The sequence below is a fragment of the Leptonotus elevatus genome, chromosome 10 (genome assembly GCF_054856555.1).
Source record: "Leptonotus elevatus isolate MCC_2025b chromosome 10, RoL_Lele_1.0, whole genome shotgun sequence".
In the NCBI taxonomy this organism is placed as follows: domain Eukaryota; kingdom Metazoa; phylum Chordata; class Actinopteri; order Syngnathiformes; family Syngnathidae; genus Leptonotus; species Leptonotus elevatus.
The window spans coordinates 5,041,973-5,057,776 of NC_141248.1; the positions used below are offsets into that span (position 1 = coordinate 5,041,973).

Below are 15,804 nucleotides of genomic sequence, written 5' to 3' on the forward strand. Positions count from 1 at the left end.
AGTGGAAAATGTGAGTAGCGAGACGGCAAGCAACCCAGGCACTGGGAGGATGTACTGTACTGTGCATTACTGTTTTGTTTTGTTTGTTTGTAACACTAATCAAATAGCAACTTCAGTTTAAAGATACTTGGAGGTTGCAAGATACTTTTAAAGAAGATACTTTTAAAGAACCATGTGAAACCTGATAGACATCCGCTGTTCAGAGTTGGGTGTACCACCGCCTGTACATCCCTATTCAATAATGTCTGAATGTCTTTTTTTGTGTTAAATATAAATTATTATTTTTACTGTATCTTTGTAACATGATATTATGGAAGCGTAGTGTGTCATCAGTTGACATGGGCCCTGTCCTAAATAGATCAGGTTGATTCCCAGTACTATTTCAGTCCAGTGACAGTGACTGTTGGAACACAGGATGATTTCACTGTCACTCTGTGGAAGAGCAGAAGTCAAATAAGGCCTTTAGGGTACTTTATTTGGTTATCCAAGCCAAGTTGAGTACAATATTGGCCATGTAGCCAAGTCTATTTTGCGTATTTTTTAGAGTGAAGAATACAGTAAATGACTTGATTCTGGGATTTGGTCAGAGGTGCAGAAGTCAAGACAGAGGGAAAAAAAACAAGACAGCAGAGGCTTTTTAATTTAATTTTATTTTTTACTATGGGCAAAGTTGAAGTACTTGTATACTGATACAGTTATTTATAAATCGCAAAAATAAAAAAATAAAAATATACAGAATGAGAATTGCATTTATGGCAAAAATAAAAACAACACAAAGCATAAATATATATATATATATTTACCCTCATTTATTAGAATAGCCGAGTAAGCCAATCAATTTTGATAACTAGGCATAGCAGGGGAATGGGGGACTTTCAGTGCACACAGAACAGTTTCTTTCTTAGAACATAGTGCTCAGACTGAGAGAAAAAAAGCACACTACCAAAGTGTTTCCGTAACTTTGCTAATGTTGTAAATTAATTAACAATACAAATGTTAAATTAGTTAATTCACCCTTGGGGGGTAAAAATGCACCTTAAATGTACAGTATACAGTTGCTCCTGATGCTGTGTCAGCACAGAGTACAACAAGTTATTGGGGGGATTTTTTTTGTATTATATTGTAGCCTATTTACCAAAATGTTATACTGTAACCACTTATTACTACAAAAACGTATCTTTGTGTTACATTTTTTTTGAATGAGGTACAGTATTCGAACTGTTTTCATGTTGAAGTTACGTTTATTTATTTATTTATTTTTACTAAGAAGTAGCCTACTGTAGTTTACAGTGCGACTTGGTGCAATCCCTGAGGCAGTCCCCAAATCTTTTTTGCACTATGAACTAGTTTCACGTTAATGACATATTTTGACAAAATTTGATGCCCACAAAGTTCGCCATGACTCTCCACACTCAGCCACATTTGCAGGCCCGCAAGTAGCACCATTTGCGGGGGAGTCTCTCGCAGCTCACCCTCGTGCAAAACAGGCTAACATCTGAGCTCATCCAACCTGAGAAAGTAACAAATCAGTGCAAGTCATTACACTCTGTATGTTTACCCACAAGATTCGTTCAGTTCTCAAATCCTGCTCATTGCACTTCTCCCCCTCAAAAATAATGTTTGGTATACAAATCGCAGTGACACACTTGAACTTTGTGTGCACTTTTAATGTTTTCAGTGCACATGCGCACCACTTAGGTGCACCTCCCCTGGTTATAATTCCTTTATAATCAAAAACAATGATTTGTTGCGATTGGGACTGCTTGTTGGAGCCTTCCTCATGTACTTTATTTACAGGGTTGGGTAAGCCAGGTCTGGGAAGTTGTGGGAACTCTCAAGGGGTTTGTCCCACATTAATTAAAAAAAAATAATAATAATCAACTAGAAGTAAAAACCCTGAAACTGTTTAACTTCAGCCACATGTGCTTCTACTCAACAGGTGGAGACGAGCTTCTTTGCTTGCCAGTTGAGTAGAAACACCTGCTGCTAAGTTTCAGGGGTTTTACTTTCTGGACCTCCATTCCCCAACCACCCTGTTTATTGATCTATTTTCATTGTAGGCACCAGTTGGATATCAGTAGAATGATAATTCTAAAACCCAGTGACAGTGAACAGGTTAAAAAAATAATCATACTATTGTTCACAAAATGTTACTCGATGTATTTGTAAGTGGTTCTGTTTCTAGAATTCTCGCCTTTGTGGGGCTCATATCCTGGAGCCTGTAAGGTGAATCTCGGGACGAAATGAATCCAAATTGCATGACGCCCATTCAATGGATGACAGTGGCAGCGTGGTATGTGAGTTTACCATATATGGGCATAGCCAAGCGGCGTGAGGGCGCTACCTGCTTCCGGGTTTGTGCAACCAGGGAGAGCTCAGCCGGGGCTTCGCTGTCTCCACAGTTTCATTGATTTAAAAGTGCAACGTGAAGCAAGTGATCAACAGGAACAATGTCGTACGAACTGAGTGAGTATGCATGTTGGGTCGCCCGACAAAAAAAATATATATACACAACGAAAATATTAATGTATGTGCTTTTTCTTCGCTCAAGCGAGTCAGTCGGTTAGCACAAAAGCTAGCTAGCCTCGCCCGCAGCTGAATTGATGATTTTGACACATCCTCCGTCATGATCCGGACACTTATAAAACCGTTTTTGCCTTATGTCGGTGTAATCGTTAGAATGGTTAATTTATCTGGTTAGAAGTGTTTGGCGTATTTGAACTGTCTTCGTTTACCTTGTTGTTATTGTGAGCTAGCGCAGTGTGTAATTGTGCTCACGCATTGTTATGACATGCCATAACACGCTGGAGCGCCATTCTTCCTCCAGGAAACCCCACCTAATGGTGGTTCATGACCTAAATCTTAAGCATGTTAAATGCAACGTTTTATCGACTGATTCCATGTGGGGGGAAAAAAAAACCCCAAACACACTTACAGCCAATGCGGAAGTTGTGGTGCAGTTAAAATGCATTGGTTGCTCTTACCTTTTAGTAAGTAGCATACTGAAGCCAATTAGTGACTTTTCCCAAGTATGATTGAACAGTGATGTGCGTATTGAACAGTGCTCAACCTTTTATTGAGCCAAAGCACCCATTTTTCATTAGAAACATTTGCAACACCAAACAAAAGTGTCCGAGTAATAATAAAATGGCTGAAATCAGGATTAACTTGTCCCAATTTAATAATAATAGTAATAATAATTGTTGTAATAATAATAATAATAATAAATAACTTTCTCTGTATACAATCTGGTAACATTGTGTTAAACTCAAAATGAAGTTATGAATGGCAGCAGGTTAATTGTACCCATATTTAATTGTTCTGCCTGTTACTATATGACACATAGGCAAACTAAGATGCATTTGTATAAAATAATTAGTAAAATTATCTTTTGATTATTTCTGACACAAGAACAATTTTCTGAATTTTAATGATTCACAAGACACTCCTGTCGTTGAATTCTTGTGAATTAGAAGCGGTTGTAATGACAGTCCTACAAGTAGAAACTGGACTGATGGTAATCTTGACAAGCCTGTTTCAACGTAGCATTGAGCCTCCATTATGGTGCATATTACATACAGGTACAGTTACGATAACTAGTAGAATGTAAAAATTTAGTTTTTATGTAGTATTGATTTCACATGGGTTGCTTTCCCCCATGTTTTCTTTCTTCTTTTTTTTTCCCTTTTTCTTAATTTTTTTTAAATAAATAATGAAATTTTTGCTCTAGTTAACCAGATGTATGCACATTAATTAATATGGAAATCACTCTCTGTCATATCTACTTTCAGGACAAGTGTTTGCGAGTCTCCCGCAGATGGAAAGGGGAGTTGCCAAAGTGATTAGTGGTGATCCCAAGGGCAACAACTTCCTCTACACCAACGGGAAGTGTGTCATCATCCGGAACATTCATGTAATTAATTAAAAAAACAATTATTAACTTAAATTTAGACAAATGTTATTTTGTCATGAATATACATTAGGGCTGTAACTAACGATTATTTTAATTCACTAACTTGAAGAACCTGAGGAGAGACCTGCTAGTCATGTCAGAAAATCTGTAAGCAGGTCTTCATGTAAAAGTAAAGTTTTATGACAATTTCTGAAACATGGATACCTTAGAAGTTCAATTTTGCCTCTCAAACTTTCTATTACAATGTACAATTTAAGTATCAGACTTGTCTCTAAGGTAGGGGTGCACTGATCAATCGGCCTCGATTTCCTTAATTTTTGGTGATCGACCGATCCCTCAAAATAATTTCAATCTTGTCCACCGATCGCATCTCCCTTGCATAAGTCCAAAAAAGTAAAACATTGTCCTCTTCTTCTGAGTAAATAGGTTTTGCCCGCGAGGACACGTGTGCAAATGCGCACTTGTGTGATATAAACAACAGTAGCCCTGAGTGTGGCTCCAACCAAGTATGTCGGCAATTTGGCAGTATTTCACGATAAATGTAAACGAGCGCAGGATCGCTATTTGTAATTCGTACAATGCCGAAACAAGTTGTGGTGGGACTGCACGCAAGGCATTCAACACAACAAACCTCATTCGCCATTTCAGGAACCATCACACTGTTGAATATGCTGCGTTGAGCAACCAAGCTAAGGCTAACTTAGCTAAAGCTAGCGCGACCAAGGAGCCAGACAATGGACCGCTGTTGGCGCTTATGAGCTGCGAAAGGAGCAAACTTACCACAAGGAAAATAATGGATTTCATGGCATTAGACGACCAAACTTTTTCAGTTGTGGGGGACCATGGATTCCGAAACCTGATTTGCCAAGTCGGAAATACTTGTCCGTGTCAGACACGATGCATTACCGCCGGAGTTTAAAAAAAGTTTGGATCCACACACACAGCCTGCTAGGATCCGACGCAAAGACACTTATACAACAGACATCTGGACTTCTGACGTGAGATTAATGTCGATGTTGAGTCTTACTATGCAGTGGATACTACTACTAGACAAACAATTCGAACGCTATAAAGTACTTGTACACTGCAAAGAAATGTTGGGTTCTCACACTGCTGCTAACTTAGCGGCAGAATTTAAGGCAATGCTAGTCCAATGGGGAATCGAACATGCAAGAGTTAACTTTATTGTACGGGATAATGTTTGTAATATGGACAAAGCACTAGATGATGCAAGCTTGAAAAGTTTGCCGTTTTGCATTACAGGGAAACAAAACTCGAGACACTTCGTTGATGTTAAGTTATTTGTACTGTAGATTGTTTTATCTATACATCATACCTTGAGATTTTCTTCAGTTGGAGAAGCAAAATGCTGCTGCAATTTATTTTGTAGGTGAAGATCTCAAGACTAAGGATCTTAGTAGTTTGCTTCTAAACCTTTCATTTATATTGGAGGGAACTACTTAATGTGCAGTTTAAACATGGTTGTTTTACAGGTATTGTAAAGTATAAAGGTATATTGAAGGTTTATGCAGTTGGTTTTAATGGGGGGGGGGGGGGTCGCGATCGGCAGGTCAAGCTTTTTAAAAGACAGTGATCGGCCAAAAAATTGTGATCGGTGCACCCCTACTCTAAGGTAGGTCACATCTAAGCGATTTCAATGTAGCTGTAAAGTACAGTGATAAATATTTTCTTCAGATTGCAGGTACAATTGCAAAGCTTGCTAGAGATATTGGAAAACATAAAAATAAATAAAATGACGTCAGGTAGCAAGTTATTTCAGTTTTGCAGAAAGACACAGAACCAACTGATGACTTATTTTTTCTTTTGAAGAATCCGGCCATAGCAGACATTTACACTGAACATGCCCATCCAGTTACTGTTGCTAAGTACGCCCCCAGTGGATTCTACATCGCATCTGGAGGTAATGAGTCCATATTTGATTTGAAAGTGTATCACATAATTTAGTCTGTGAAAGTTGTAATGTAATGTATCAATCACTACAATAAAATCACTATGAATGATTATATATTATTATTATTATTATTATTATTATTATTGTTGTTGTTGTTGTTTAGATATATCAGGAAAGGTCCGTATCTGGGATACCACACAAAAGGAGCACCTACTCAAGTACGAGTACGTCCCAATATCAGGCAAGGTCAAGGATATTGCATGGACGGAGGACAGCAAGAGGATGGCTGTTGTTGGGGATGGACGAGAGAAGTGAGCATCTTGATTTTCTTTTAGATGTAGATATAAACTTCTCTCTGATCACTATCTTAAACATTGTGCAGGACTTCAGAGCTAATTATAAAATATGAGCAGCAGAGTTATGTAGTATGTACTACTTGATTTTCTTATTTGTTGTACGTGTTGCTGCAACATCATTCTAAATGTTTCCATTTCATTTGTATTTCAGGCAGTGATTCTTTCGTGTACAGCTAGGGGTACTTGTACCAGAGAATAACTGCTTTACATAAACCAAACATGTTTTTGCATTTCTTTCGGAAGGTTCGGGTCTGTGTTTCTGTGGGACTCTGGTTCGTCAGTAGGAGGTGTTTCTGGCCACTCTAAAGCAATCAACAGCGTAGACATCCGTCCAAAACGTCCCTACCGAATGGTCACTGGCAGTGATGACATCAATACTTGTTTTTTCGAGGGACCTCCCTTCAAGTGGAAGTGCACGTTACGTGTGAGTAAATATATTTTTGTTTTCTGTGAGGGTTTTTAGTATTTGTTGCTATTTCTCATTTCTTAGTAAATTAAATTGAATGACTAGCATTTTTCATAGTAAGAAATAGAAAAACCCAGACCAACGAAAATACTCCATGTTTTCTTAACCTCATGTCTCATAACTCATATACTGTGGATGTCTAACAATACTGAAGTCTCAGAATTAAAAAGAGAATTGGTTGTATTCAAATGGACATCAAAATGTAGTAGATTGCAATTTTCAAACCGCAAAGGCTGCCATTTGGGGAAGAGGGCATCTTATTTTTTTTGCTTGTTTGTAAAAAAACAAAACAAAACAAAACATTGGAACAGGACCTTGAAAAAAATAACTACCTCGAAAAAAATAACCGCATAGTAAATCGAAATCGCAATATTTACAAAGAAAATTTACATTAATTATTTTTCAAAATCATTCAGTCCTATAAAGAAATGTTGTTTTTTTGCATTCTCAACTGCCACATCTCAATGAACTTTGGAAATACAGTACAGTATGATCTAGTTTAATAATTTCACCTTGGAGAATATCAGTCACGTCCAAAAAGGACTGTTCTCTCTTGTTTGGGTCACTTTTCATTTATTGATTTTATTATTATTATTATTTTTAAACATTGCACTCTCATAGCATATCTGCGCATGACAAGTAATACAAGAGCTCAATGGTAATTTGTGTTCTATTTTTAGTTAATAAACGAAGTGCGCCTCTCGGCACATGCAATGCATTATGGGTAGGCCGGCTACTATCTTTTCATTGAAAACCAACGGGAAGCTCTGATTGGGATCATTTCAACCGTTGACGTTTTTTTATGTAATCTATTAACATAAACATGCATAGCATGTCGTTACTGACTGCCCTCTGCTGGCACACTACAGTTAAGCTTATTTAAGTGCCTATTATTTGGCTGAATGTGTGCACTTTGCCGTGAGCCGAACCGAGGAGGGACACTGGGACGCGAAGTAAGAGACGGGTAGGATCTTTCTTCACGGAGGGGGTCAATTGGGGCTAGAAGCAGGTTCTTATATGACCATCACTCTATTAGTTTAGTTTCACGTATGTCCGCTAGCAAGTTTCATGATGCTTCTGTCTGTTCCCTCAGTTTCAGGATATTGACAAAATAAATTTGTTAAAGAAATTTCTAATTTAAGCCTCTTTTACGTCCGTTTGGATCTTTTCTGTCTAGTAATTGGGAAGAGTGAACAGAGGTTTACAAGCGTACACTTCCATCTTCTCGAGCTTTGCAATTATGTTTTTTTGCCTATAAACTCCATTAGGACAGTTCAAAATGGCACAAAGTGCACCTTTCGTTTTGTCACTTAAGGCTGAACACAGTGTAAACATGCTTGCAAGCTTTAAAAGGAACCCCGACTGTCATGACAAGTTTGCTCTATATTTATTTGGTTGTTACTAACATAACTTTGAGATTAATTTTTCAAAAATCATTTCCAGTTTAATACATTTTGTAGAAACTTAGTTGGACGTACGCCATTGTTATTTACTTCGCAACGCATTCAGTGCGTAGTGGCGTAGAATGGCGGCAGGCTCTCTGCCGAGCAATGTGAAGCGCCAATAAAGAAAGCAAGGTAAGCCTCAGTAGCGTTCCTAAAGAAACATGCGATCGGGAGAGCCACCCTCCACACATCTGTGCTCTCGTCATTCACCAGACGCATTCAAGAGTTTTGATCGTCCCTTTAGGAACGCTACGGAGGCTTACCTTGCTTTCTTTAAAGGCGTTTCACATTGCTAAGAATAGAGCGAGCTGCCATTCTACGTCACTACACACTGAATACGTTAAATAACAATGGTGGTGTACATCCAAATAAAGTTTCTACAAAATGTATTAAACTGGAAATTACTTTTGAAAAATGAGTCTGTTCTTTTAGTAACAATAATTAAATAATATAGAACAAACTTGTCATGACAGTCAGGGTTCCTTTTAAGGTGTACAGTTACGCAAACACTTTCAGCACTCCAATCTCTGCCATTTAAATGACTGCTATTTTGGTAGCCACACCTTTTTTTTTTTTTCTTGATTTTCACACATGTGCAAATGTAATGCGCAGTTAACTTATTGTAATGTTGACCTGCACTAAACTATACCTAAAGTTGTTTCCATTTTATTTCATGTTGCCAAATATGGCAATGGAAATATTTGTGGAAAATGTGATGTAACGAAAATACAACATTCCTTTGCTTTACGTGTGTCTTGCTGCAGAATCACACCCAGTTTGTCAACTGTGTTCGTTTCTCTCCTGACGGAAGTCACTTTGCCACAGCTGGGGCTGATGGCCAGGTAAGCATTGAGCTCACGAGATATTCTCATTAACTGAAGAAAACCATAACTAATCATTCAAATACAATGTTTATGTGAAAGGGACAAAATGAAACTGTAAAGCATTTGTTTCAGTTAAATCAGTTTCTTTTCTCAGATTCTTCTCTTTGACGGAGCTACTGGTGAGATGACCAGCCACCTGGGAGAAGAAAAGGCTCACAAAGGAGGAATATATGCTGTAAGGCCCTTTTTCACTTTTAGAATGCCTGTTGTCTTTGTGAATTTAACTTTTGATTGTTACTGTAGCATTGGTATGGGCCGCCAAACAATTTTGTTTTCTTCCCTAGATAAGCTGGAGCCCAGACAGCTCCCAGCTGATTTCTGCCTCAGGGGACAAGACTGTCAAGCTCTGGGATGTTGGCACTGGTACTGCGGTCACCACCTTCCACATGGGCAATGATGTCGCGGATCAGCAGCTGGGCTGTCTGTGGCAGAATGATCACCTCCTCAGCATCTCCCTGTCAGGCTACATTAACTACTTGGATAAGAACAATCCTAACCGACCCATACGCACCATCAAGGTCAGGCCAACACAATTGTATTTATTTATTTTTTGCTATTCGTGCTCTGCTTCGCTGTGTAGACTTTAATAACGTGTATAGTGGTGCCTTGAAACTGCGAGTGGTCTGACTTGCGAGTTTTTCGACATGTGAGCCATCAATTGGCCCACTTACTGCTTGAAATTTACTGTCAAACTAAACTTAACACAAATTCCACCTTGTGTATTTAAAGCAACCATAGTTCAGCTTTTCAGTCAGCTAGCTTAATTCTAATGCTAATTAGCATCTATATTGCAAAAAATAAAAAATAAATGGTCCAGCAACATGTGCACTGACGATATAACAGTACTCACTTTTGCGTAGAATGACTATTAGTACCAAACTGATGAGCTGGCAGACTTGAGGTGTTATAATGAATCCCACAAATTCTAGACAGGACACGCCTGGCTGCGTTATTGCAGCATGGACTGCATGCAACAGCCAATCATATTGTGGCTTGCTTTGTCCTGCCAGTAATTCAAGTGTGACTCATAACGTTTCAATAAACATTATGTCTGTCTGTCTTATACTGCCCCCTTGTGGCCAAGAAGGGCATACCTGATGGGGCTGCGTTCAATTGATTTAACTCTTTTTAAGACTTTTTGTCAGTATTGTATGTTTTGAAAAAGTTCAATATTATTTAGTGTTGTTTTCATCATTTAAATACAGTGGACTTGAATCCATCATAAGCACAACAATTTATTACTCTTTATTTGATATTTCCACCGAGAAACGAGACTTGTGATTTTATGAATATCAATTTTTAATTAGTCTGGGTCAGAACTAGATCAAATTGACTGTGCATAAATGCATGTATTTGGATTCAATTATTTATGTTTTAGTGTATCTTCATCAAAAAAATATATTTCAAACATTTTAAATGTAGATGTTCACAAACTAAACACATGAAAGTATAACCTTTTTGGTGGAGGCAATAATGTGTTTCTCTCAGGAGGTGGCTCTTCCCTATGGCGGATATTGCGTAACATATACTTGTTCTTTCTACAGGGTCACAGCAAATCCATTCAGTGTGTTTCAATTCACAGAAGTGATGGACGATCATACATCTACACGGGAAGTGATGATGGGCACATCAATATCCTTCTCAATCAATGACACATTTCAACAGATTTTTGTCAAATTTTATTTGTGTTCCCATTTACTTTAACAGCATTTTTGTGCAAATATAGATGTCACTGAATTGTAATAAGAAAGTGAAAAATTGATGGATGCACTTAATACATGTGATATACTCGAATACCTGCTCCAATGTTACACAGAGGACTTTTGTCCATTCGAACAATTAGTTTTATTAGCGATACAATGTCGGGGCTAAATCTTGGCATTGGTTCCACAAAATATAACAAAAGGTCAGTCTTTTTGCCAGGGTTTAGTCATCTTACTGTGCCCTCCCACAAACATAACGTTCCAACAAACAAAATGTTTCACTTAACCTAAGTTTCACATTATTGGGATGCAGAAACCGGGGAGAATGATTGTTTCCTAGGAAAGGGCCACAGCAACCAGGTGAGTAAAATGGTTGTTGTTGCCGATGAGGTGGTGACATGCAGCATGGATGACACTGCGCGCTACACCAGCATCAACAAGAAAGATTACAGGTAGACGGAGTCACATTTTTTAAATAAGCATTAATTGCATGTGCTTTACATCGTTATTAGGAGCAGTCAGTATGTTAATGCACAGTCAAGGCAATCGTCTGTAAAGGTGTGCTATTAAATGGGACTTATTACGTTATTTCAGTCAGACTGTGGAGTTCTTCCAAAAGTTCAGTTACAACTTAGATTTTTGTCAAGTATGAACTGTACTAATACAAACTGGTTGAGTGGTCAGAGCACTGGGGGTCGGTGGGAGTGGGAGCGTTGTCAGTGCGGTACTAGCTATGGGTTTGTTAGTTTTTTGTTTTCTTTGTACCAAGCATAAGCACACAGAACGGGAGGGGGCACATTTCCTGTATATCCATGTGAAATGCGATTCTTCTTGCATACAGCTGACTGACTGACTGATGGGATGTTATAATTTAGATGAGTCCATAATTGATCCAACTTCATTTGTAAATGGTTTGTTTAATAATATAAATAACCAACGGTGTGTATTTTCAGTGCGTCTGATGTGGTGAAAATGGATACCCAGCCTAAAAGCATCTCAATAGCTGCAGGTGGCCTAACACTGGTTGTGTGCATTGGCCAGGTAATCTATTTGCTGTCTAATTGGTTGTTGATCCAAATTTCTCATTACGCATATTTAGCATTTATGTGTTACATTAGAATATGTAGGTAGGTTCGACATCAAAAAATCCCTTCGACTGGTACTGAAACTCATCCTTTTTGTTATATTTTGCTTTTTTGTAGGTAGTCTTACTGAAGGACAAAAAAAAGGTCTTCACTCTGGAAAACCTTGACTATGAACCTGAAGTTGGAGTTCTTAATCCTGCAGGGAACATTGCTGCTGTTGGGGGAGAGGTAAGTGGCCATCTAAGAGTAGGAATGTAGTACTTCTCAATAAGACCTACACTACTCACAAAAAGTTAGGGATATTTGGCTTTCAGGTAAAAATTTTAAGTTGAATAATAATTTCCTCATCTCAAACAATTGATCGCTACAAAAGTTAGCAACAATGGTGAATACACCACAACCAAAAATTTCAACGTCTCAATAACTTGTCATGTGCCCTTGAGCATCAATTACAGCTTGACAACGAGGTCTCATGCCGTTCACAAGTTGACTCATTGTCTGCTGAGGCATGGCATCCCAGTTTCTGGGGTGCAGAGTTTCCAGCCTCTACACTTGACTCAGCTGATCCAACCGCTTTTCAATAGGATTCAGGTCTGGAGAAAGTGCAGGGCCATTCCATTTGAGGTACACCAGTCTCCAACAGCCCTTCCCTGATGATGCCACCTCCACGAGCAGGAGCATTGTCATTTGTGAAGTTTGCTGTTAAGCTCCTTGTTAGAGAACAGCAACTTGTGCAAAAAGTACTGTATTTTCACTACTATAAGGCGCACTTTAAAGTTTTACATTTTCTCAAAAATCGACGGTGCGCCTTGTGTGTGGACCAAGGTCCAAAATCTGACCGAGTGTGGGAGGACTTCCCGCAACATATTGCTTATATACAAGAAAGGTGGACCTGACTGAGGACAGACATAAGTGCACGGAAGAGTCAACTTGGTGGCGAGTTCTCCAAAAGCCGGCATCATTTCCGAGGACACGACAACGAGACTGTCTCTGACAATGAGACAGAGCCTGCGTGTTTGATGGAGAACTTGCCCAGTTGTTTTTTTCTGATGCAGAAAATCATGAGGACTATGATTTATTTGTGGATTAGGATTGATCAAAAGCAACTTGAGTAAATTGTTATATACTTCAAGTACAACTGAACTCACGGTTTACATTGTTACTTCAACCGAACTCAGTTTTGTTCCGTTCGCTGCATTTTTAAAAACAAGTGCTTGCACTAGCATATGTTTTAGCATAATAGCACGCTACCATATGTTTTGAGCTAGCGTACGTTTAACCTTGCCTGCACCCAATTGCGCAGTGCGCCTTATATGTGTGTGTGATAAACACAGAAATAGCACCGTAACTGTGTGACTGCCTTATATGTGAAAATACGGTACTGAAACATTTAACAGTTGGACATGTGCATTCAAAAGCTTAGAGAAGGCCACATTAAAGTTGCAATATGGACCCCCCCCACCCTCCCAACACACACACAGTTGGGCTTTAGTGTATGTGTGCGGGGAGCAAAAACACTGTGAACAGCCTCAAACTAAAAAAACAAACACATTTAATTGCTCCTGGTAAATAACGATTTATGCCTCACTGTCATTCTTCTCTTCCCCAGGATGGTAAGATTCGTCTGTACTCAGTCCAAGACAATACGCTCAAGGATGAAGGCCAAACCATAGAGGTTAAAGGGGCGATCACAGATATGGCTTACTCGAATGATGGAGCCTATTTGGCTGTCATAGATGACAAGAAAGTAGCCACAACCTTTAGTGCGGTGGATGGTTACTCTGTAAATAATACCCCCCAATCATTCATTATCCACAACTTTCAAAGTTTATCTTTTAACTCTGCCTGCTTTTTTTTTGTCCAAGGTAAAAAAAGAGTTTCATGGGCACCATGCGAAACCAGTTACCTTAGCCTGGGCACCTGATAATGAGCACTTTGCAACCGGTGGGATGGACATGATGGTTTACATCTGGACTGTTGGTGATGCAGATAAGCGGCTGAAGCTGCCAGGTAGGCTAAATTTCCTTATAAATATCACACACGCGTCTCGTGTTCTTCCACCTGACTTGCAGCACTCGTACATCATAAGATAAATGTGTTCCAAGTTTTCACACAACAAATAAAAAAAAGCTTACAATAATATGAATACACTTGTTTTGTGATATCCGCAGACTGTCACAGGTTGCACCACGTCAGCGGCCTGTCTTGGATTGATGCGAATACGCTAGTCACCACTTCCCACGATGCCAGCGTCAAGCAGTGGACTATTAAATACTGAGACGTATGCTGACAAACACCCATGTCCCCAGGGACAAGGACTACTGTAGAGTTCAATCACCCCCCCCCCCCATCTAAGTGGTGTGTTTTGCTGTTTGTAAACATCTGAATTGAAAATGCTTATGGTATACTGTAAGCATACAAAAAGAAATGAAAATAAGCAAATGATTTTTTTCCCCGTGCAAATAAGTGCTTATTAACATCCAGAGTCTATTTGAAATCTTTTTGCGTGCATGGAAACTGCTCAACATTCCATAAACAATGGCACTTGTCTGGCTCAATGCATCCAAACTTGATGGCTGAACCGAAAGTATTGTTTTTACACTAACATTGTGTTTAAAATACATTTTAATCTTTTGAAAAGTCCTCAGTGTGGTTGCCTGTCACATTTTCCTTTGAGAGGGGATGGAGAGCAGTGGGTGGGTGTAGCTTTTTTGCTTTAGTCTCACTTTTTTTTTTTTTTTTGCTTTTCGTAGCACTTCTTGATTAGGGAGCAATTATAGCAACCGAAAATAAGTATACAATCATTCAGTCAATTGATTCAAAGATCTTGTTGTATTTTTTTGGGGGCCCACTTTTCTTGTCGCTCTATTTTCATGTCTTGTCTATGCATTTGTTAATAATTTTGCTGAGAATAATAAAACAATTTTGCATTTTCCCCCTGATTCATTGTACAACACTGACTCGTAACATGAGCATAATCTTCCAAATGGCATACTGCTTCTCTCTGTGGTATATGACTGTTTAAAGGTCTCATATTATTCAACTTTTCAACATATTAAAATAGTTCTCAAATGTGTAAAAGACATGTCTGTGACATGCATTCGTCAAAATTTACTTTGGATCTAATATTTTTGCTGTCCCTAAATCAGCCAAAAAACGCTCTGTTCGAAACGGCCTGTTTTAGGGATGTGTTACTTTTATGTAAATAGCTGCACCAAGGCCACGCCTAGGCCATACCTTTGTTTCTAGAAGGGGCAGTGATTTCGGTCATGGCAGCCATGTGCTAATGTTGTGAAGGGAAACGACTGGCCATGGGAGCAGAAGAAAAGAAAAATACAGACATGTCTTTTAAACATTTGAAAACTATTTTAATATGTGGAAAAGTGGCATAGCGATTTACCATAAGAAAAAGTAGCATAATATTACTACAGAGACTATGTTGTAGCGTTAGTTTGTGATTGTTTAGGCAATGGTTATTTTTCCGTAACCGGCAAATGTTCCGCAAACGTTATTTTGCAGTGAATGTCTCCGATTTGCCATGATTGTTTGTAGACAAGTGGTTATGAATAACACAAATGTGCACATTTGGGCCACTGAGGGGTCGCAAGGTGCAAGCCGTCTTGTTGAGACCACTTAGCGGCCGGTTAGCATCACAAAGTCATGTCAACTAGGTGGCGAGTTGCCAGTCACGGCAAATTAACCACCGCAGATTGTATCTTGACAAAACAATACGCAATATTATCCAACCACCGTCTGCTTTATCATATCTGACCTCTTGTAACTGTTAGAGTAGAATATATTTGTATTCTACTCTTTGCGTGTTCAATTAACTGAATGGTGAGATTCTGGTGAAGAAGTCCCTTTGCAAAGGTAATTAGTCAGAAGCTTCTGATCACACAAATGAAGTCACCCAAACAGTGTTCTGTTCAAAAGTGTGCTCCTCCTTCAGCCCACAGTACATTTATTTGCAACTCAGTGAATACAAGAAAATCCCCCTTCTCCCCCTCCAGCAAGTTCCCATAGGTATAAATCAGATTAGA

At 38.9% G+C, this 15,804-nt stretch overlaps 1 protein-coding gene across 1 annotated transcript; it reads left to right on the forward strand.

Moving 5' to 3' along the window:
- Window positions 1–2,320: 2,320 nt before the first annotated feature.
- wdr1 (WD repeat domain 1) lies at window positions 2,321–14,706 on the forward strand. The gene is made up of 15 exons (XM_086087606.1): window positions 2,321–2,466; window positions 3,792–3,913; window positions 5,744–5,834; window positions 5,989–6,136; window positions 6,425–6,605; window positions 8,857–8,934; window positions 9,071–9,151; window positions 9,261–9,494; window positions 10,521–10,608; window positions 10,978–11,131; window positions 11,633–11,720; window positions 11,882–11,992; window positions 13,374–13,547; window positions 13,630–13,774; window positions 13,936–14,706. Exons 1-15 carry the CDS (start codon window positions 2,451–2,453, stop codon window positions 14,040–14,042), a joined length of 1,818 nt encoding a protein of 605 aa, XP_085943732.1. The 5' UTR covers window positions 2,321–2,450; the 3' UTR covers window positions 14,043–14,706.
- Window positions 14,707–15,804: the final 1,098 nt, after the last annotated feature.